This window comes from Labrus bergylta, chromosome 7, assembly GCF_963930695.1.
Source record: "Labrus bergylta chromosome 7, fLabBer1.1, whole genome shotgun sequence".
Taxonomy (NCBI): Eukaryota; Metazoa; Chordata; class Actinopteri; order Labriformes; family Labridae; genus Labrus; species Labrus bergylta.
In genome coordinates, this window is record NC_089201.1 from 9,941,997 (window position 1) to 9,964,445 (window position 22,449).

The window sequence follows — 22,449 nt, forward strand, 5'->3', positions numbered from 1 at the left end:
AACATTTTTAGGCTCACTAGTTAACTAGTAGACACAAAATATATCTTACTAGTTAACTAGTAGATATTTTGCACCTTACTAGTTAACATGTAGGACTTTTTGCCTTCTACTAGTTTACTAGTAAGTCTTTCAACGTTCTACTAGTAAACTAGTGCAGCCAAAGACTTGACTAGTACAGGAAACTGAGCTTTGATATCAAGGATATCTATTAAATCTTCAATCGGCTTTCCATAGAGCAGCTCGGTGAGTTGGTTCTACTAGGCGGATACTAATTTAAGTATCAGGGGATTTCCATCATCATATTGAGTTATAAGGAAATGCTTTCACATATTTATTAACTAGCGTTTTCTATTTTTTTCCCCTTATTTGTAGGCTTTCTTTCTATGAGACTGACGACTTTCCTTTCACGTTTTATTTATTACTTTTGAATGCCACTTTGCTTTTTTTTTAATGCTACTTTTCTGTATTTTAACTTTTGATTTTACGGCTCCAGGCGAAAGTGAAAGAATTCTCCCAGCCCTTTACATAAGAGACTTTTTAAACAACGCCCTTAACTGCAGGCTACTGTGACATTATTTTTTTCAGCTGCAGAGTCGAACACACTGCTGCAGTTCGCACAACGAAAACAGAAAGCCCCTCTCAAAAATGGGGAAAACCTATCAGGTCGTGGTCAGAGGTCCAAGGGGGGAGAGTCTGATGATCGACCTGTGCAACACGGAGGAGCAGATGAAGAGCATGACAGTCCTGCAGCTGAAGGAAAAGATACTACAGAAGCTTCCAGAGGCCGCAGGTATAGTGAAGGCATGACAACGTGACATCGCAGAAGGACCTGAATTATATTCTTTCTGAAAGAGTAGCCTCGTGCAATTTTGAATTACAGCCGAGAGAAGTCAGCCTTGAATTGAAAGTCATAATTTTTAGGCCTCCATTTCAAAGCTACTCATTGTACAGAAAGGCTCATGCAGTTGAATTGTTGTAGTTTTATTTTTAACAAGAAACATTGTAAGAAGCAGACTTACACTTTTTTAAAGGGGTGGTTGAAATGAGGCCACTTTAAAATGCTCTTAACCATTTACAGTTAGGGCTGTCAGCGTTAACTTAATCACCATTAATCAATGTCTGAAATGATTGCATTCGTTTTTTCATATTGCAATTAATCACGTGCCATTTTGTGCACTTTGGATAAGCCTCCACAGTTTCTCCTTGTAGTCACAGTGATGGACAGGAACGACACTGCTGCATCTTTGAATGTCTAATTTTACTTTCAAAAACTAGACAGCTCATTCAGAGTTCTGCATTGTTTATTTGTGAATGTACAATAGGAGGGACTGCTGTGAGGCTGATCTTCACAGACAAGGTGCTGGAAGAAGACTCCGAGCCTCTGTCAAATTATGGAGTCCAGCACATGTCCCTCATCATGATGGTGTTGAAGGTTCCTGGAGGATTGTCTGCCTGATAGAGTCCTCCTCCTCCTGCTGCTGCTCCTACTGCCTCTGATACTGATCCTGCTTGGACCATGAAGACTCTCAAAACTCTGTTTTAATTGTTGCAAAAGATAAAGACACTTTTAGTGTAATGTATTGTTATTGATTCTGTGTGCAGATATAAAGAGACTATCATCAGGGCGGTTGTCAGCTGGATTAGAATGTTGCAACACAATCTAGACAGTAAATAGTTCGCTAACAAATACAGGGTGAATATGGGTCAAGTGGGACAGTTAAGACTAATCATGTTTATCGTTACATGTAAGTACTTCCACAACTAAAAAAATCAACACTGAGCTAATCATAGAAAAGCATGTCATTTAAAAATAAAGTTTCTGTGGGTATAACATCACTTTCTGGGGCGGGGCACACCATATTCAACAAGCTTGCAGTGAACCAGCGATGGAAAGCACAATGACATTTTGAGATGGATGATGTAAAGGTCTTAAAAATAAAAACAATAATGGATAGCTTGTAGTTTTTATTTATATTGTATGGAATATGATGATGAATCAAAATAAAATAAAGTCTAATTTATTTATTTTTTGAGGCAATTTGCCATTCAAGTCACTGAAATGGGGGAAGTTCCTTTTTAACATACCTCCCTTCTAGACAGGGGCTGATGAATGTTTGCTGCCTGTGTGTTCGCAATTAAATTTAGTATGTGTAAGTAATGATCTATGAGATTTTTATGAAGGTTCTTTATTTAAATAATAATTGTAGTTATTTATATTATTAATGTTCTTTGACATCAAAACCTGAATATGTTTTAAGTTTCCCAGTTTACCAATTAAAGGTGTCCCACTTTGCCAATAGTCCCAGGAACATTTTTGTTTAGGGTCAATGTCTGTTTGAGGAAGAGTCATCCCTCCTGTGTTTAATACTTCTCTCTTTTTTCTTCTCTATTGTAAAGTAGAGCTCTTAAACTATTAAGGATATTATGAGGAGCTATGGCAAATAAAGCTTAATTAAAATTGACACACACAAAAAGTGTCCCACTTTACCCATATTCCGAAAAAAATAGTAAGCAATGAAATTGCTAAAACAACAAATCTAATGGTGGCCTATAACCTTTGCACAGTTCTGCATATGGACTTTCAAACTCAGAAGTTAGTGATGAAATATGATTCCATAGTGCTATTCCTTTTTTAAGATAGGCCTACCTTTCTGGCATTTTAGCCTTTACTAGAGGACAGGACAGTGGATATAGAGGGATGAGAGAGGGGGGATGACATGCTGTAAAGTGTCAACTAGCTGCTTGGAGGAATTCAGACTCTGTGAATGGACATTTCAATCAGGAGAGACAAGTGAATGAAGAAAATGATTTATTACAATGAATGTGGGGAGGCGCATGAAACATCGGCATGAAGGAACTAAGGCAGAGAAAGAATCATATGTAAAAGGAAAGGAGAACGATGATAGGCTATAAATGAGGGAGGAACGCGCCATGCGATTGGTTAGATGAGACCACTGAGGAGACAGCTGATTACCCCAAAATGACAGCTCGAAAATGACAGCTGGAGAATGACAGCGGAAACATGAGAGCGTGCAAAAAGGGATGAATGAGAAAGACCCGACCATGAAGGCAACTATAGTGACTGAACTTACGCTAGTAAGTGTTGTCATTATATTATTGTTCATGTCCATGTTAACTTCTGGGTAGCCTACTGCATTACATTTGAAAAAAAAAATCCCAATTTCCACAAAGCCAAAACACATAGACTTTACGGTGATCTATCCAGGCTGTCACTTATGTCAGTATAAAGTCTATCTCATGTCCTATTTGGCTATGGGAAGCAACTTAGTCACACCCTGAACGCGTGCATTCTTATGAGGCCGTAAGTGAAAGAGAAAGTTTGTGCATAGATCGTTGTATAAGAAACTGAGAGGACGACTTTCTGTCTAACACGTTTGTCTTGCAAGTATGAATACAACAACTGGAGGTAAGCTGCTTTTCTTGATTTGTGTTTGCGATTATTTCCTTGTCATGACTATTAGTGAGCTATAGCCTAAGTGAAAGAAGAAAACGACAGAGGGAAATCAAAATGAGTTACCCATTGAATTATAGTAGACAGTTTTCTTCTTCAAGTAAGCTACCTGATTTTAGACCAGTTCACTATCCACAAAATAAAGACAGTGTGATTTACAGGCTTTATTTTTTTATTTTTTTATTTTTTTTATTTAAAGATAGGCTAAACTCCAGCACGCTGTCTCTAACTTGCAAACAAACATTTATTGGCAACGTTTTGCCTGATGAAAGTCTAGTACCGAAACGTAGCCAATAAATGTTTGTTTGCAAGTTAGAGACAGTCTGCGGGAGTTTACCTTTACGTTTTTGATTGACACATTCCTCTCTTACGCACCTGTCCTATGACATGGATGTGCGAGGGTTTTATTTTTATTTTTTCCAATCTCCAACAGTTAGGCGTTATGGCTTGAGAAACCAAGGAGCTACTTGTTACCTGAACAGTGTGCTGCAGGTGCTCTTTATGACCAAAGACTTCAGAGAAGCTGTGGAAAGGTTCGTTACAAAGTCCAATTTAACATTTTAGGTGACGATACAATGCACCTCTCTTTCTGATGACGACTATGCTTTGACTTTGTTCAGGTACACCCCTGACAATTCTAGCACTGAGTGTATTGATAGTCAGCTTAAAACCCTGTTTCATACATTGAATGAAGAAACAGCGAACCCCGATGACATCACCAAAAAGCTCGGCATCACACGAGGTAGACCTACTGTACATGTTAGCACACAGAGCAACAGAGCTTTAGAACAGGCTCCAAAGACTTATTTTTGTTAGCTTATTGAATTTAAAAAAACATTTTACGGCAAATAATCTTAAAATGTAGGCTTAAAGGCCTATACATTATAATAACATCTTAAGTAGCCTAATACAGAATGAGTTTTGTTCTTTGTAACATAAGGTCGTGCTTTCAATGTTAATAAAACATGTTTATTTCCACTCTCCCCTCTCAGTGTACGAACAGCAAGATGCTGCAGAGTACTTTGAAAAGATTTTGAATCTAACCAGTGATGAGGCGTCACAGGTAGAGTAATAATGATTAAATAATTACATGTCAAAGGAGAATGTCTGTCCCTGTTCTGTCTGTCTGTCTATCTCTCTATCTATCTATCTATCTATCTATCTATTAACTAAATAATACATTTTTGCCTGTCTCTATGTGTTTTCTGTCAGATGTTTCATGGCATGTTGACAAACAGGACTACATGTTCGGCATGTGATAAACAGACTGAAACAGATGGACCGTTTTGGCATCTTCCTCTTGCACTGGTGGACTCCGACAGTGAATACAGCGTGGTATGCATCTGTAAACCAAGACATTTAAAAACATTTTTCTGTAGCCACTTTTTGATGAACTTAAAATGCAATTTTAGGATACATAATCAAAGACTATGCATCTGACAAAGAGTTTAAATTTAAATAAATCATCTAAATTCAACTGACACAACTCAGCAGAGAGGTAAATCAGCCTGCTTTGATTCTCTCCTCTATTTACCCATGTCATGGTTACATACATAGCCAACCAAAATACTCAAATTCATGACAATTCCAGCTAGTTGGCAGTATGACTCAAATCAGAAACAGAAATGAAAAATCCAAACTCCATTCATGATGAATCAGTAGCTGATTATTAATGTGAATAACTAGAAATGATGCCTCAGACAAACTTATGCAAGGTGAAATGTATTATTTCTGTTTGTCTGAGTATGGCTTGAATATAAGCACTTTTAAATTAGACAATCAAATTAAATGACAACCATAGCACTCAATTTTAACCTGAAAATTAGGGACCAGACTCATCTTTTTATATATGTATCTTATTAAAAGGCATGTGTTTTATGACTAATGTATTTGTATTATCTCTATTTATTGCTTGATGGTTTGTTGCCTGTTTTCTTAGGTGAACGGCATTGAGGAGTATTTCACAGCTTTGGAATTTAGTGGAGACAACCAGATGTACTGTGACAAATGTGATGACAAACGTGATGCTACAATTGTGAGTGATCTTTCTTTTTTGTGTATTTTATTCTAAAATTATACTATAAAAGGAAATTTGATTTTTTTAAATGCTGGGCCAAATTTGAGCATATGGGTCTAAATGATTGATAGATACTAAAGATTTAGTAGAGCATCAAGCAGATTGCCTCTGCTTAAAATCTGCTAACTTTGAACCGAGTGATGCAATGCTGTAAACAAATCTGACCTTAATAAAAGCTGAGTTAAAGTTATTCAAAGTCTGCCACACTCACTACAATCTCATCAGTGGCAAATTCACTTTCAGTGAAAGCTTTCATCAACTCAGTCGTCCCCCTTAAAAACAATGCAGTTGTTAATGTCTGCGTCCTACCTGCCAGATGAAACAATTGACTAAAGTCTTTTCAAAATGTATAGTACCTTTGAGTCATTTAGATCTTATTAGTAATAGGGACCAAGTTAAAAAAAAATGCTTGAAATCACCCATAAGAGTTTAGTAACAAACTCGTAATTACATGTTTGCTGTCCTTGCAATTAGTTGCAGAGATTCAAGGACAGTTAGCGAACAAGTGTAGCTCCTCCAATTATTTTGTGGCGTAACTTTTCTTTATGTTTATTGAAGAATTCACAGTATTTTACTTTCTTTTTTGCATAACTGTAACAAAGCACAAACTGCATGAGAGAAAAATAAGCAGAAGATAAGGCCCAAGCGACAATTTGTGATAGCTTACAGTTCTGGTAGCTATGAATTTATGAAATCAAATCGTCTTGAGCAACAACTTTAAAACGTACGTTCTGCCTCTGTGCACTAAATAATAAAAAATATTGAATGAATTCGTGTCTAAGGCAACAATTTGGAAGAACATTTTGCGAGAGGTGAAGCAACTGTTGTCTGCACATCACAGCACTAACACCTCACATGCTCACACTGCTCAATACACTTAAACAACCAGGTGGGGGCAGTAAAACAAGAAAACTTAAACAATATTAAATGTTCTTCACAAAAGACAGAACAGCATGATAATATAAATGTGTTTTTGTTCAGAAATGTGAACTAAAGCATTATCCAGAGGTTCTGACACTGCTACTGAAGAAATTTGAGCTTGACTACTCCACCATGACTTACATCAAAATGAACCACACCGTCAGTGTTCCCTTCATGCTACAGATACCAGAGGTATGGATCTACAAAATATTTTAAAGGCTTTTTTTAGATAACAAATATCGTTTTAATTCCTTAATCTTATGTCATTGTCTCTGTTGCTTATCAGAATCAGACTTATGAACTGTATGCGTTTGTGGAGCATTCTGGAGATCTTAGAGGTGGGCATTACACTGCTACAATCAAGTCCCAGGAGGATGAAACACAGAAGGTTACATGGTATAACTTCAATGACACCATGGTCACATTGGTGAGACAGAACCCAATAATTCTGGTGTTGCAGAAAATCCTCATGACGTGAGATTCATCGCTTGATGTTTGATTAACCTTTTGTCCTACAGGTTGGTTCCCCATTCCAGTCAGAGAACTTCCAAAGGTTAGTTTTAGTTGCAGATGATTTCTTTAACCATTCTGCAGCCAAATCTCTTCTCACCAACCAGATCATTGTCTTTGATTATAATTAAGCAGAGAGCAAGACAAACTATTCGTTTGATACATGCATTAAACATCCCTTAGAGGCAACATTTTTATCATCATAATTAAGCTGATACACCTGTTACTCAAAGTGACCACACCTGTTATTATCCATAACTTCTAGCATAAATATCAATTTACAGTTGAGTTATAAACCCCAGCCTCGCACAGTTGTCATGATTGGAATTGGAGCTCAAAATCTTTTTGTCCCAAGTTGTAAACATGCTTAATATTTCTTAATAAAGTGAGGACATTTAATATGTAGCATAAAAGGGGATGACTCGCTTTTGAAGCCAGCCTCAAGTGGCTGTTTTAGGCACTTGTGCTTTTGCTCCTTGTGTCTGATCTGGGGGTTGCTGCTTGGTACATGCATATGTGGCAAGGGGCACTATTGGTGTATAATAAACAAGAAACAAGAGTCTAACTGACCCAGCATCACCACCTGGGGAATTTTACCCCAGGAAATATATAAACTCCTTCAACCAAAGGCAACACAGGTTCAGCAACTGAATAAAGACCGAGACGTGGTTCCAAAAGAAAATATATTTATTGATTACTTAGACCGGAAGTATCTGTGAATAGAAGGGTGTTAGTTTTTGCTGAAATGAGATAAATCAATGTAGGAAGGTGTATCACAAAATGTATTACAATATAATTTGTTTATTTAATCTTAAATAATCCAATCAAAGATAATTTAAAAAGTAGCCAAATGGGATGGGGAAGAAAGTGGTGCCAGCAGAGGGGAGGCAGCCTGACATCCAACATGTTCTTTATTTCAGTTATCCACCAGAATACATTTAGCTGTTAAATGATTCAAGTGACCCCTTGACACAGGCAGAATCCCCAGAAAGTACTGGAGCACACAAATCACACACACACACACACACACACACACACACACACACACACACACACACACACACACACACACACACACACACACACACACACACACACACACACACACAAAATACATAATGGCCCAATCTTTTTCAATGTGATCGTTTGAATTGATCCACTTTCTTTCTCTTGTTAGTCTCACTAGATCCGAAAGTGCTTATCTTCTTTTTTACAGAAAGAATGGTAAGATGCCAAACATTTTAATTATGCTGACTTATCTGTAGTATGAATGAATATTGCCTTAATTTTATGTACCACTACCTACTTTCCAGCACAAACTGCAGATACTTGTACTCCAGCAACCATTGAAGAGGCGTTTGCTCCTGGAGGGGACCAGTGTCAAGATGCTGCTATGGTAGTCGAGGAAAATAAGGTGGGGGTTGCAGTAGCAGGGTTCAACAAAGAAGAGGTTGTTTCTACGGACTCAATTGAGCAAATAGATATTCAAGACATTGAAGACAGAGTCATTGTTCACCCGGTGGTCAAGGCGCCATCACCTGAGCCTTGCGTCAAAGGGGAAAATGAGAAAGTAGTTAATGCCATAGAGAGGTTAAGCATATCACCAGAGAAAACCAAAAGAGAGGTTGTACAAGATGTACAAGATGAAAATGACACAAATATCTCAAAGGCCAAAAAGGTAAACGTAACATCTAAAACACAGACAGCTAGAAAAAAACCTAAGAACTGGTGGTGCCGCTTTTCCACAGCAAAGAAACACAGGAAAGATAAAAAGAAACCGGGTAGAAATTTTATGTGTTTTAAGGCAAGATCCAGCTTCAGAGTCAAACCAAGAAAGAAATAATGTTCATAGTTTAATCATGATGATTTAAATTGTGATTATTCAGTTCTGCATGTCATAGTGAAGATCCACGAGGTGTTTGTTTTTAATTGATACTGTTTGATTACGCCAGAGATGCAGTTCGTAAACAGCAGAGGTGTTGCAAACACACATGTACGAATAGCATTCGCTTATTATGTATACTTAAATTAACACGTTATAGAGATATTAAGTTCCTGTGTGTAGGTTTGTTTATTAAAAAAAAAACACAAGTGACATCCTTTTTAAATCTTTAAAGATTAAGGAAGATACTTCTCCAGAAATTACAGTAAAAGTACCAACAGAATGTGTGCTATTTTGATATGCTACAAAAGCTACGAGCAGCCAGATGCTACACAGCCCAAGAAGTCAATTGGAGCGCCTCTGACTGGGCACAAAACCAATCATAGTTGGGCATGGCGCATGGCATGTTAATTTATTTCAGATGTCAGAGGGAGTGCCACCAAAGGGCCAGCTACCAGAAATACCAATGGCAATTAGCCAACTTGGACAGGGATTGAACATTGGATATTTTCCATTTGCAGTTTTAGTTCAACTGTGCTGGGTTTGGGAAATGTAAAATTCCTAACTTTAATTGTTTCATGTAATGAGCAGTGAATGTAAAAATGTAAAGTTTGTATAAGATGGTGCTGTTGAAGATTTAAATGGTTATTTGTTATTATAAGCTCATTTCAAATCACATTCTCAGACTTATTGATTACAACGTTTATTGCCATCTGTTGCTTACTTCGTCAAAAAGGACAAAAAAAATAGGCATGTTGGAGGCCCATGTGTCAGACCTGGAACAATATTCAAGGATTAATGATGTTATTGTCAGCGGCTCAGATATCAAGCTCAGGTCAACCGCCAGGGCAGTCCGAGCTGATGGAGAGCCCACAGAGCCAGATCTTGATTCCCTTGAACAGCAGGTGATCAACCCCCTTGACACCAAGGGGATAAATGTGGACACCCAAGATATTGAGGCGTGTCATCCTCTGCCCCAAAGAAACAAAAAACAGGAATCAGAAGATAGCATTGCTTATACAGGGGAAAAAGCAGAGAGGAACCAATGTGTAGCTAAATGATAACCTGACGAAGAAAAACGCTGACATCGCCAGGCAGGCACACATTTTGAGGAAACAAGGCAGGATACAATCAACATGGCCATACAACTGCAAGATCTTCATAAAACGAAATGGATCACCAGAGGAGGCTAGAGTGTTATTCATCAACAGATGTACTATTTCACCTGCAACACCAGCTCATACTTTATGTTACTGTCCGTTGCTCTCGGGATACTGGTCTTCCAATTATTAATGCATTATCTAAAATACTGACGAGACCTATCACTCCAAATCCTCTAACAGCCATTTTTGTTTTTCAACCTGAGAACTGTAAATCTTGTGTAGATCTAAGAACAACCTTAGTCATGTATGGCAACTGTGAGCTAAGAGTGTCAAAAAATGTATGTCATGGAGATTATTCAATGTTAGTCTCACACACACACACACACACACAAATGTCTAAATCTGTTTCTGTGTGTTTTGTTGGTTTTCTTTTGTTTTTGGAAGATTTTTATGAGTATTTTTTTTCTTTTATGTTATGTTTTAGTACCTTGTTTATTTTGTTTTGTTGTCAGCGTTTTAGAACCTAAGGGGTGTTAAACATGTTTTTTGTAAACAAAACAAAATACTTCTTTGTAAATGTGGTAAAAACTATAAATAAAGTTGTAAAAAAAAAAAAAAAAAGCGGTGATCATCAAGGACATCACAGAGCTGGAGAGGCACCAGAGGATTCATCCCATGGGAGATCAGTAAAGGTAATAAAATGGAAAACCTGACATACAAAACACCCGACTGGCCAAAACTGTTGTAATTTTCCTCCAACCGGAAATGTTGAACAATTTCTGATGCCAGAATTTGTAACGCTTGGATTAAAAACCTTTGGATTCACTGAACATAAAGATCATGATATTGAAACTGAAGTTGACCCTGACAATAATTTTCACATTAACACAAAGAAGCAGTGTGCATACTATACTGAAGATTAGTTTAACAAAAACTTATAAACAGCATTCCAAATAACATGAAAATTGCGAAGGTTATACCACTATAATAATCAGGTGATTAACACAATTTCTCCAACTACAGACCGGTCTTTTTACTGCCACAATTCTCTAAAATACTGGTAAAAATATACTACGTTAGTCTAGATGATTTTATTACAAAGCACAATATACTGTATGACCAACAATATGAATTTAGAAACAACAGTACCGCCTCAATGGCTCTCAGAATTTGTAGAAGAGATCACAACAGCTTAGAACATGGCGGCGCGAGCGCATCGCGAGGCCCAGCGTCTCTCTCAGTTTTGCACTTTAGAAGAGTAAACAAAACTCTGGATCATGTTTACACAAACATCGCAGGAGCCTACACCACGACCCCCCTTCCCCACTTGGGACAGTCAGACCACCTTTCTTTGTTCCTCATCCGCAAGTACTCCCCACTCATCCAAAGTGTGAAGCCATCAGTGACAACGATTAAAGTGTGGCCAGCGGGGACAGACTCTGTACTTCAGGACAAGTTCCATCACACAGACTGGAGTATGTTTGCTTCTCAGGCTACCTGGGGCTCTCACACAGACATTAACACCTACACTTCTTCTGTGCTGCATTATATCAATACCACCATCGACAGTGTGACAACATGGAAACAGATCACCACGTACCCAAATCAGAAGCCATGGATGAACAAGGAGGTGGGCCCCCAGACGCATGTGGCAGGGCATCCAGGCCATCAGTGATTATAAACCCAGCAACTCCACCCCGATAACCACAGATGTCTCCTTCCTAAACGAGCTAAATCACTTTTATGCTCGTTTCGATAGAGACAACAGGGAGACTCAGACCACGACCAGACCACGACCAGACCTACTCAAGGGGCAACCTCCGGTCTCGAAAAATTAAGCCTATGCGGAAGTACAAAAAACTGCAGTTCCTCGAGGTTCCGCTTGAGGCTGGCTGCAGAAGCGCCGGAAGTGCCATAAGCCCACAGCCAAAAAAGCCCGTTTTTACCACAGGAATCAACATGTTTACAGCCTGGTTCAAAAAACGAGATATATCTGAGAAGTTGACGGCCCCTTCTCCTCACACTGTGGGGGGGGGTGAATTTTTTTGTAACTCATCGGATTTTATTCTATTAAGGAAAACGACTATGCCCATATTTGGTTGTGTCAGATTTGATTGACAGCTCTGCGTGCTGCATCTGTCTGTCAGGTCAGCAGGTCAGGAGGCTAACAGCTTGATCCGTCTGATTTCTCCTCTTTCTTACTTAGTTTGGAGAGTTTGTTTAACACATATCTGACAACATACATGGCTTGCTGTGCGGTTAACAGACCATCCAACAAGTTGATGCTTCAGTTTTTTTCGGTAAGTGATATAGTAGTGTTATATTTACTGCTTACTCATGTGTCGGTATTTATATTTACGGACCTAGCTTGTTTAGCGTTAGCTTGAAAACCAGTCGGCTAACTGTGTAGCTCATTATTTACATTATTTACGGTCAATGGTTTAGAGATGTTTGTTGTTAAGATGTTGAAAATAATGAGTTTGTGTGATGTTAGAAGTTAAAGGTTCACCTCGGTGGTTAACCACAGACTGTAAATATGGTTATCTGATGTTATGATGAATGTTTTACTCCACGTAAATGTGGACATTAAAAAACAAACTTTGTGTAGTAATTATCTGTCAGTAACATAAACTGAACTGAACCTAATATGCTGTGTAGGTTATAGAGGATGACATTAAAGTTACATGGTTGATGTAGTGTCTTAAGGTTTGAGCAAACTGTTAACAAATTTTTAAAAAACTTCACTTTGTAAGAGCATCTGTAACCATTAAGAACTATATTAATAACCATATTAATTTTCACTGAACTCATACACAGAATATAGCTGTAGAAATATAAAATATAAATAACATATGGAATGAAAATAAGATTTAAAGCACATAGATATAAAGTATAAGAAATAGTTTGAAGAATACAGCCATGTACTGAGCTCATGTTAATAATAAATGAGTTACTGTATGTTCTGTACTGAAGCACAGAGAGTTGGGACCTGTTAATGATTTAAATAATTCAGGTTATATTTGTTTCATGTAAAGATGAAGTACTATCCACAATAAATTGCTTAATTTTTCCTCACACAAAATCTGAGACAATTTGATGTGGAATATTATTGTGTGAGTGAGAGAGCTGAAAATAGCATGATTACAATAAGGTTTATCTTCTTCACTTTGAATAGATGTTGATTATCTTAATACTGGACCTTTGTTGTCTGGGTAGTACACTGTTGAATTTATAAATGTACTCTTACGCACAGATGAATACAGAAAAATAGATGAGAACAAAAAAAATGATTTAATGAATAACTGATTTTTTCTCTCTTTCTTTGCCATCCTGAAGACCCCGTACTAAAAGTCCATGTTCTCCTGGATCCATGTCACATGCTCGAGCTTCTTCAGAATGACTTTTCAACAGTCGAAGTTCTGCTGAGAGAAGATGGCCAGCAGATAAGACAGCAGTACATCAACGAGCTCCACAGGCTTCAGGAGGAGGAGGAGGGTTTGCACCTTGGAGACTGTATTCATGCTTCAGCTGTTCAAATAAAACTAGATCTCCTCCAAACAACTTGCAATCAAACTATTTTCTTCCCATTTTAAAACCCTTTGTCCAGTTTAGATGGGAGACGTTGATATTATGTGATATTGATCAGGGAAGACTACATTTCTAAATCATTTTTAACTGTGTTTTTATTCACAAGTTATTGATCTTATTTACTCTCCATGTATCTTGATTTAAGAATGGGGCTGTGTTTAAGGGCAAATTTTTGCAATGACTCTGTTCCATCCCACTTTCAGAAATGAACTACATTAGTATTTATCAAAAGAATAAGAAGTTGTGTAAAAGTAGACTTCCTTCCCTAAGCTATTGAGTTGAGCATTAATCTGAAATGTATACTCATAAGTAGACATAAAGGAGTGCATTTATATAGAAATATTTATTTAATCTGAAAAACAACATTAAAAAAAGTCTGTTTTTACAGCAGAGATTAACATGTTTACAGCTTGGTACAAAACAAACAAATAGGTGTGATTAGCTCATGTCTCGATGGACACACACTGTACGGGGGGGGTGAATGTTTTGATGAAGGATAAGAGTTATTCACAATAAGGCGTGTAGCTGACCAGCTTGACAGGTGGGCGCGGTGTAACGGTTTGTCAAAAGGCTTAAAACCCGTCTCAGCTCCAGCTCTCAGTCTGTGGGTGACATCACTCAGTCCGTCCGGGAGAGACCTCCCTCACAGCGAGCTGTTGAAGAGAAGCAACTGAAGTCCATCCCAAAAGAACCAACAAATACAGATGTTGTTGAAGCTCAGGTTTCTTCCTCTGTCTCTGCAGCTCTCTGGGCACCTCGACGGACAAGTCACCAATAATCCACACTGTGTCTATAGGAGAAATACAAAGGTGTTCAATTAATGCCTCAGACAAGACAAAATGTACAGTTAACTACATGTGACAGCTCAGGGTGTTTTTTTGTTATTAGCCACATCTGCAGGAATAATATTGAACAAGGTAGCTGCAACTCATAATAATAGATGCCAGTCTTAAACACTATTTTTTCTAATACTTAAAGTTTTTGGTGTGAAGCTGACACTGTCCACAGACTCCATCACGGGGTTCAATAGAAAACAAATGTCTTATAATAAATACTAAATATTTATTTTTCAATTGTCATGTTCACCTCATCGCTGTTGACATCAGTAAATATAAAACACAGACATTCCTCTTTTTGTCAGAACAGTAACATGAACTGTAAGCTTTGTAATATTGATTTCTTCTGGATGTCTCACATTTATTTACAGTTTATGGATAAAACTTTGTTAATCTATTTCTCTGCTAACACTGACAAAGTCTAACTTCTCTAACAAATAACTCATAAACATAATTGTATATTTAAAAAAGTGTAGTTTTAAGACTTTAATTACATATTTGTGTTGAATATAATTAGTTTTAACTGTGTTGTAGAAAAGTTAAATGTTAACTTACTGTTTGTAGAGTTTTCTCAGGACGAGCAGGAATAGTTGACGATAGCAGCCTAGCCGTTAGCTATGCTGTGAAGTGGACTGCTAACGTCGAGCTGAATGGGCGGAGCTAAGTCCCGCCAGTCCCGCCTTACTGCTGTTGCTAGGTTGATCCGAAGTTAGGTTGAGACTGCAAATCCAATATGGATGCGGCCGTCGATTGGACTCATTTTCTGCCTATGTCACAGACGGGTCAGGGTTCGTCCAGTAATATTTACAGTCTATGGATCTACTGCAGACGACCAGCCCCTCTCACTCACCTCCACAGACGTCCACGCTGCACTGAGCCGGATCAACGCCTGAAAGGCTGCTGGTCCAGACGGCACCCCCGGGCGCATGCTTAGAGCATGTGCGGAGCAGCTCACTGGGGTTTTTACGGACATCTTCAACCTGTCCCTCGCCCAAGCAGCTGTGCCAGCATGCTTCAAAGCCACCTCCATTGTCCCAGTGCCGTAACACTCCAGCTCGACGGGCCTGAATGACTACCACCCTGTAGCACTCACACCCATCATAATGAAGTGCTTTGAGCGACTGGTCCTAGCACACCTGAAAAACTGCCTCCCACCCACACTGGACCCATACCAGTTTGCCTACCGCAGCAATAGGAGTACAGAGGATGCAGTCTCCACTGCGCTGCACTCTGTGCTCAAACATCTGGACAATAACAACACATAAGCACGAGTGCTGTTTGTTGATTTTAGCTCAGCATTCAACTCTGTCATCCCCTCCAAGTTAAACACTAAACTCAGAGACCTGGGCTTCAACACCTCCCTCTGTCACTGGATAATGGACTTTCTGACCAACAGTATGTTAGGTCAGGACTCACCTGCTCCACCACCATCACACTCAACACAGGCGTACCACAGGGCTGTGTGCTGAGCCCATTCCTCTACTCCCTCTTCACCCACGACTGCAGACCTGTACATGGATCCAACACCATCATCAAGTTTGCGGACGATACGGCGGTGATTGGCCTCATCAGCAACAACGATGACACAGCCTACAGGGAGGAGGTACAGCATCTGGCCGCTTGGTGTGCTGACAATAACCTGCTCCTTAACACCAGCAAGACGAAGGAGCTCATCGTGGACTTCAGGAGAGAAAGAGGAAGCACGCACAACCCCATTCACATCAACGGGATGGCTGTTGAACGTTTCTCCAGCTTCAAGTTCCTGGGGACCCACATCACAGAGGACCTCTCCTGGTCCACTAACACCTCCAGTCTGGTTAAGAAGACTCACCAATGCCTCTTTTTCCTGAGGACACTGAAGAGACACCACCTGTCTTCAGCTGTACTGATAAACTTCTACCATCCCGACCAGCTGTCACAGTCTGGTACGGAAACTGCTCTGGTACGGAAACTGCTCTGTCACAGACCGTAAGGTTTGGTAAAAACCGCCCAGCGCATCACATGGTGTCCACTTCCCGCCATTGAGGACATCCAAAGGAAACACTGTTTGCGGCTACCTTGCAGCATCCTTAAAGACTCCTCCCACCCTGCCCACAGACTGTTTGTCCTCTTGCCCTCCGGTAGGCGCTTCAGAAGCCTCCGGACCAGAACCAGCAGACTGAAGAACAGCTTTTTCCCCAGAGCTGTCTCTCTACTGAACTCTGCCCCCCGCTGCCCCCCCTTCCCCTGCACAACACCTTACACCCATCATCCCCCCACCATTCCTCTTGGTCATACACACACATCTCTCATCCACCTGTATTATTGTTCACTGCACCTAAATCTGTATAGTATGTTCATATCACCTCAATAAGTTATCGACCTGTACAATATGTCCATATTCTGTTTATTATCTGTATACTAGTATAGCATGTTCAATGCACCTTAATCTGTATATTATAATCTGAAGAATATACTTAGAGTTACATTTATAGCATTTATTTATATTTATAGCATCCCATTAATCCACCCATCAATATATACCCAATAATTCACATTTTTTTGTCTACATCTGTAAATTCTTTAATTACTTGTACAAAGCACAGATTCTTGCATTTTCTGCTTATTGCACTTCTGGTGAGATGCCAAACCTCATATTGTTACTCTATACTTGTATATGTGTAATGACAATAAAGTTTAATCTTATCTCATCTCAACAGCTGTTGAAATCAAAGATTATGCTGTAGGAGTTTTCCTGGATCTTCAAAAAGCATTTGAGACAGTTGATAATAACTTATAACAAATAAAACTACAGAAATATGGAATAAGAGGAGTAGCTAAATCAGAACAGATGAAGTTTGGAGTTCCCCAAGGTTCAGTGTTGGGGCCATTATTATGTATTCTGTACATCAATAATAAATGTGAAGTCTCCTGCTCTACAAACTATTTTGATTGCAGATGACACAAATTTACTATGCTGTGGGACATGTGCTCCATTGTCACTGTTCACTTCTTAAGCAACTGCCCAACTAATCTCTCTTACAGACTTTTTGGAGGGAAAATACATCAGTGTGGTGGAAATGACGGTTTACTCTGTGACAGATATATTTTGTGTAAAAAGAAATATCAACAATTGTCTCACATTAAATACTTACATGTTTTTTGATTAAGTACTGCTTAACACAAGTACATCAACATTCATATGATTAATCACATTTTTACAATAAGTTTCATCGTTGAACATATGAGATTCAGGTGTGAGGCAAGAGCAAAACAGTTATATTGAAGCATATAAAGATGTTGGAAAGTAAATAAAATACGTATTGGAGAGAAGCTTACTTAAGTTTTTGAGAGAGTTTTATTGTATAAAATTATAATTAATTTTTGAAATATGACCAAAGGACATGAAAGTGCTTCAGAGAACCACCCATATAAGAGATTTAAATGTGAGCACTGTAACCTCTCCTAAGCACATCTTTTTTAAAGTCAACACACCCTTCAGGGAATCTCTGATTAATAAATGACATAACACAGACAACTTTTTCAATGCTTGAAGATTTAATTTTGCATGAGATAAGAAAGAAGAGTTTATTTAGAATAAAGAAAGCATTCCCTCCATTACACATTCAGTCTGATGTTCTTACAGGCACAAAGCCTCAGACAATCCAGCTCCTGCTTTTGTCACTTGTCGCGTCAATCCTTATGCAGCGTTACAGCGATAGAAAAGATATTTAGAGAGATTTAGAGCGTTCAGGTTTCATATGTGATAGATGGTATACCAAGTATGCAAATGTACACACAAACACACATCAAATGAACCTCCTGTTCCTCACACAGACGGATGGAATACGGTGGTGACACCAGCGATCATCCCAGCATTTTTGAGCTGTAAATATCAGAAACACAGATCAGGAGAATACTGTGAAGCATTCCAAAGACTAAAACACACTGAAGACTAAAACATAAATAAACTGTAGTTCTTGTCTCTTTTGTCCCTTATAAACTCTTTCTTATATTACCACAAAAAGAATGTTCTTCATAACTTACCGGTATAGTTAATTTGCAGACAGTCCTGATTGAACGCATTGTTTGGCTCTCCCCTGCACCAATTGTTGTAGTTGAAACAGGTTCCATCAGTCCAGCGCCAAACACCCTCCTAGAAAACAGAATAGATGTCATTATGAAAAAAAATTATGCACCATCAACTGAACTCACTCTAGACATTAGAAAGATCCCAGGAAGTTTGGTTCTATGGATCAGACTTAATCACCCAAAAATATTTTTTAATGTCAACCAGAGCTCCAACAAGGGTTTGAGTCCCATAACCCGAGCCATCTCTAGACATTTTTAGTGCTAACCAAACCAAACCAGAGTCCCATTGTGTCATTATTCTATTTCAAGGTCATATGACAGGGGCAACTTCAACAGGAACATTCAGATGAAGTGGTTCTGTTGACCAGAAAGGAGCTCATGTGTCCATACAGAGGACATTTCTTTGTAATTCATGTAATCAAAGCTTGCATCAAGTAAAGAGCTTTAACTCCCTTTCATTGCTTCCCCCACTATCATGCAATGTGCGGAAGATAGTTTTGTTTTGTTTTTTAATACAGAATTACCTCCTGTTACAACTGCAGCCCTGTTGCTGGCTCTTTCACTATTTTTTTTTACATTTTTATATATTTTTCTATTTTTTATTTAATCGTGAACTGTGTGCATTTTCTTGTGTTTGCTATCCTGCTTTGCTGCTGTAACACTGTACATTTCTCCATTGTGAGATGAATAAAGGATCATCTTATCTTATTATCTCTTAAACGTCAAATGCTTTTCAATAATCAACCTTTTTTTAATGATGAATGACTTACATGAACTTGGTCAGAGCCTCCAATCCAAGCCTCAATATTCCTGTGGGATTTTACTGCTATCATCGTTAATATTTGAGCATACTCCTGATGTGAATGCACAGATGCCAGGTGTCCACCCATGCTGACGCAGTTTGCCTGAGGTGGAGATGAACAGAAATATTACTATCATCAGGAACCTAATGTTAGAACAAGATGTCAAGTTACAAATAATGCAAGTTCATTAACGCAGAATGAAGTCAGCTAGGAAGCCTTCTGTAGCCCATGTTACTCATCTTATACCTCGGCCTGATGCCAGGTCAGACTGTGAGGAACGTAGAAGAAATAACGATGACCGATCTGAGTCCAACCCCCGTTGTGACAGCAGCATGTCCTCTTGACGACATCGAGATCTTCTGAAGGACACAAACAGAATAATGAAGGATGGTAAATAAGAGGCACCAAATACACGATACGCTATAAGAACATCAATCCCATAAAACCACCACATGACATAACATCGAGACAGCTAAACAATTGACACAACACAACCCTACCCTATCATTCAATTGTTACACAAAGCACAAAACAAGCTAACGTTTGATTTTAAAGGTAAAAGTAGTTAATAAAAAAACATGATAATAGCAAAAAATGAAATGCAAAAAAACCCATTAAGAAAGTAGAAATCAAAAAAACTATTTTTCATTTCAACTTATTCAGTTAAGCATGATGCATACTGGTAATTAAATAATGATGAAAAAAATCAAAATTGACAAAATCAAATTCAAAGGGCAACAAACAGCATATATGAAATGACACAAGGCATGATAATAAAACAACAACAATGAACCCTAAAATACATGGCACACTGTTAGATAACTCTTTATAAAATAACATTTAAGAAATAGTTGAGAATTTGACCCAAAACAAGTTTTTTTAAATGAAAGAACTGACCTGCTGCAGCTTTCTCAGGTTCCGGCTCTGGAGCAGCTGGAAAGTTTGACACTAAAGTTATCGACCTGAAGTGTTTCTGACATCACATGAATATGACTGTAACACGTCGTACATTTATTATACTCACCTTCAGCGCTCATCAGAGCCATCACGGCACAAATGAGAGAACAGACGGTCAGGAGCTTCATGGTGACGTTGATCAGATGATGCTGCTGTTGGGGAACAGATGAAGTCAAAAGTTTTAAATGGGTTAGGGAAACTAAATAATTTCTGCAGAATTACCTTTTCTTCCTCTGCCTCAGCGTAGCACCAACCTTTGTGAGTGTGGGTACTTTAGAAGAGTAGCAGCAGCTCTTATATTTAACTTTTTATCTCATCATCTCTCCAAAAACAAGGAACTGAACACAGGCTTACAAAATACTCTTCACCATAGCATCGTCACCCAACGAACCTAAAGAAACTGGAACTTGAAGACCGCTAACTGATTGTTATCAGTATGTTATAGTAAGTTTAAACTGTACACTAATCTGAGTTTCAGTGTAACTTCTTTTGATTCAATCTGTTTGGATGTAAAGTATGAAATACTTAGAAATGTAGTTTTACAAGCCGATGATTTTTCACTTCTTACTGACCTCTGAAAGGTAGCAGATCAAGTTTTTGTAACCTTTGTCAGGAATATTTCCAGTGAAAAAATAACAATAAAAAGGACCCTGTGTCAAGACAGCAGGATATATTAAGAATAGACAGTTTTGATAACCTGTGTGAGTTAAATGTGTTGGAGCCGTTTGCAAACTCTGTTCTTGAGAACATTGCACAACATTAATGTATCAAAAGGTCAGAACTGAAGCTGCTGCCCTGTGCTGATGCACTGACGCTCTTTTTGTGAATTACGCACTCACAGTACTAGTTTGGTAGAGCGTGCCAAGGGAGGTTGTAATTATTCAATGCAATATGTGGAATTCAAATAAAATCTGTCATTTTTGTTATCAGAAAGGACACTGGAAAGTTGACTGTTAGGCACTTACAGCTAAGTCCAAGAGTGGGCCTGTGAGGCAGCCAAAGGGGGCTTGTCTTGCTGTGTGCTTGCTAAATTTACCGACAGTGCAGAGGGAATTTGGTCATAAACAGGAAAACGTTTTATCTGGGGAACTAAATTCTTTTTTACCTTATGTTTCAGATGTTCACGTTTCTTTCTTGTGGGGAGTGAAGATAAAATGCCAATCAGAATACTGCGTGACACTGCAGCTTCTGATTCTTTTATTCAGGCTTCACTGTTACCTTTTTAAGAAAAGGGTGACACAGGATGTTGTGTTCCTGTTTTGGGAATGGGTATGAAAGTTTTTTTAGAAACAATGATAAAGTTGGCTTGAAAACTGTGCAAGAAGAACTTGATCAGATGCTAAGGGATGCAAGGAGGAAGCACAGAGATATTTTGGAACAAAGTTTCATTTCAATGAAAAAAACTGTGGGACTCAATGAAAGCTGCCACAAACATGACCACAGGTAGGAAACGCCTGATAACAAATGACAAACTGAATAAAGCAAATAAACTCAATTACTCTTTTCTCAGTTTTGAAACACAGGACTTTTCTTTGGAACGCAATCGTTTGCTACAGACTGTCTCAACTACTGAACCTTGCCCCAGGCTGGTAGTTGACCCTCACAGAATTCAGTCACTTTTAAGTCAGGTAGGAAGGAGGAAATCCACAGGCCCAGATGGCATCCCTGCTCTTCTTCTCAAGATCTGTGCAGAGGAGCTCACTCCAGCTTGGTGTCCTGTATTTCAGCAGTCTGTGGATTTGCACACAGTCCCTGACCTCTGGAAAAAAAATCCACCATCATTCCTATTCCTAAAATGTCTTGTCCAACTGAACATAATGACTAAAGACCTGTCGCGTTAACCTCATAGACTGTAAATACACTGCCTGGCCACCAAAAAAAAAGCTCACACACTCTAATATTTTGTTGGACCGCCTTTAGCTTTGATTACGGAATGCATTCGCTGTGGCATTGTTTATATAAGCTTCTGCAATGTCACAAGATTTATTTCCATCCAGTGTTGCATTAATTTTTCACCAATAAATTGTATTTATGATGGGAGAGTCAGACCACTGCGCAAAGTCATCTCCAGCACATCCCAAAGATTCTCAATGGGGTTAACGTCTGGACTCTGTGGTGGCCAATCCATGTGTGAAAATGATGTCTCATGCACCCTGATCCACTCTTTCACAATTTGAGCCCGGTGAATCCTGGAATCTTGGAATATGTCTGTGCCTGGTCATTCAGTAT

At 38.7% G+C, this 22,449-nt stretch overlaps 3 protein-coding genes across 6 annotated transcripts; 2 read left to right on the plus strand and 1 right to left on the minus strand.

The window, feature by feature from the left end:
* Positions 1-260: 260 nt before the first annotated feature.
* On the plus strand, positions 261-1,954 carry zgc:194655 (uncharacterized protein LOC794380 homolog). Its single transcript, XM_065956925.1, has 2 exons — positions 261-790; positions 1,323-1,954. The coding sequence occupies exons 1-2, from the start codon at positions 646-648 to the stop codon at positions 1,454-1,456; spliced, it is 279 nt and encodes a 92-aa protein (XP_065812997.1). The 5' UTR covers positions 261-645; the 3' UTR covers positions 1,457-1,954.
* A 953-nt stretch (positions 1,955-2,907) lies between these two features.
* si:ch211-212k18.13 (ubiquitin carboxyl-terminal hydrolase 12) lies at positions 2,908-10,822 on the plus strand. Of its 4 annotated transcripts, none has more exons than XM_020641155.3 (11): positions 2,908-3,096; positions 3,906-4,005; positions 4,093-4,214; positions 4,465-4,535; positions 4,685-4,807; positions 5,412-5,507; positions 6,531-6,662; positions 6,757-6,897; positions 6,989-7,023; positions 8,158-8,204; positions 8,294-10,822. In XM_020641155.3, exons 2-11 carry the CDS (start codon positions 3,974-3,976, stop codon positions 8,821-8,823), a joined length of 1,329 nt encoding a protein of 442 aa, XP_020496811.1. In that variant the 5' UTR covers positions 2,908-3,096; positions 3,906-3,973; the 3' UTR covers positions 8,824-10,822. The 4 variants fall into 4 exon arrangements, with proteins under 4 accessions (XP_020496811.1, XP_020496817.1, XP_020496832.1 ...); XM_020641176.3 differs by lacking the exon at positions 2,908-3,096 and adding an exon at positions 3,114-3,427 and having other exon boundaries at positions 6,757-6,866; positions 8,294-8,520; XM_020641148.3 differs by lacking the exon at positions 2,908-3,096 and adding an exon at positions 3,117-3,427.
* Positions 10,823-17,904: 7,082 nt separating this feature from the next.
* On the minus strand, positions 17,905-20,485 carry LOC109990479 (type-2 ice-structuring protein). The gene is made up of 7 exons (XM_020642630.3): positions 20,443-20,485; positions 20,288-20,369; positions 20,161-20,196; positions 19,510-19,622; positions 19,231-19,365; positions 18,416-18,524; positions 17,905-18,254 (listed from the first exon to the last, which is right to left on the minus strand). Exons 2-7 carry the CDS (start codon positions 20,346-20,348, stop codon positions 18,178-18,180), a joined length of 531 nt encoding a protein of 176 aa, XP_020498286.1. The 5' UTR covers positions 20,349-20,369; positions 20,443-20,485; the 3' UTR covers positions 17,905-18,177.
* Between the last annotated feature and the right edge of the window lie 1,964 nt (positions 20,486-22,449).

Coding starts and splice junctions, on each gene's coding strand:
- zgc:194655 (XM_065956925.1), top strand. CDS start 646: ATGGGGAAAACCTATCAGGTCGTGGTCAGAGGTCCAAGGGGGGAGAGT. Junction 791..1,322: donor GAAGCTTCCAGAGGCCGCAG/GTATAGTGAAGG, acceptor AATGTACAATAG/GAGGGACTGCTGTGAGGCTG.
- si:ch211-212k18.13 (XM_020641148.3), top strand. Junction 4,536..4,684: donor CCAGTGATGAGGCGTCACAG/GTAGAGTAATAA, acceptor GTTTTCTGTCAG/ATGTTTCATGGCATGTTGAC. Junction 6,663..6,756: donor TCATGCTACAGATACCAGAG/GTATGGATCTAC, acceptor GTTGCTTATCAG/AATCAGACTTATGAACTGTA.
- LOC109990479 (XM_020642630.3), bottom strand. CDS start 20,348: ATGAAGCTCCTGACCGTCTGTTCTCTCATTTGTGCCGTGATGGCTCTG. Junction 19,623..20,160: donor ACCTGAGAAAGCTGCAGCAG/GTCAGTTCTTTC, acceptor TGTGTCCTTCAG/AAGATCTCGATGTCGTCAAG. Junction 18,525..19,230: donor GAGGCTCTGACCAAGTTCAT/GTAAGTCATTCA, acceptor TCTGTTTTCTAG/GAGGGTGTTTGGCGCTGGAC.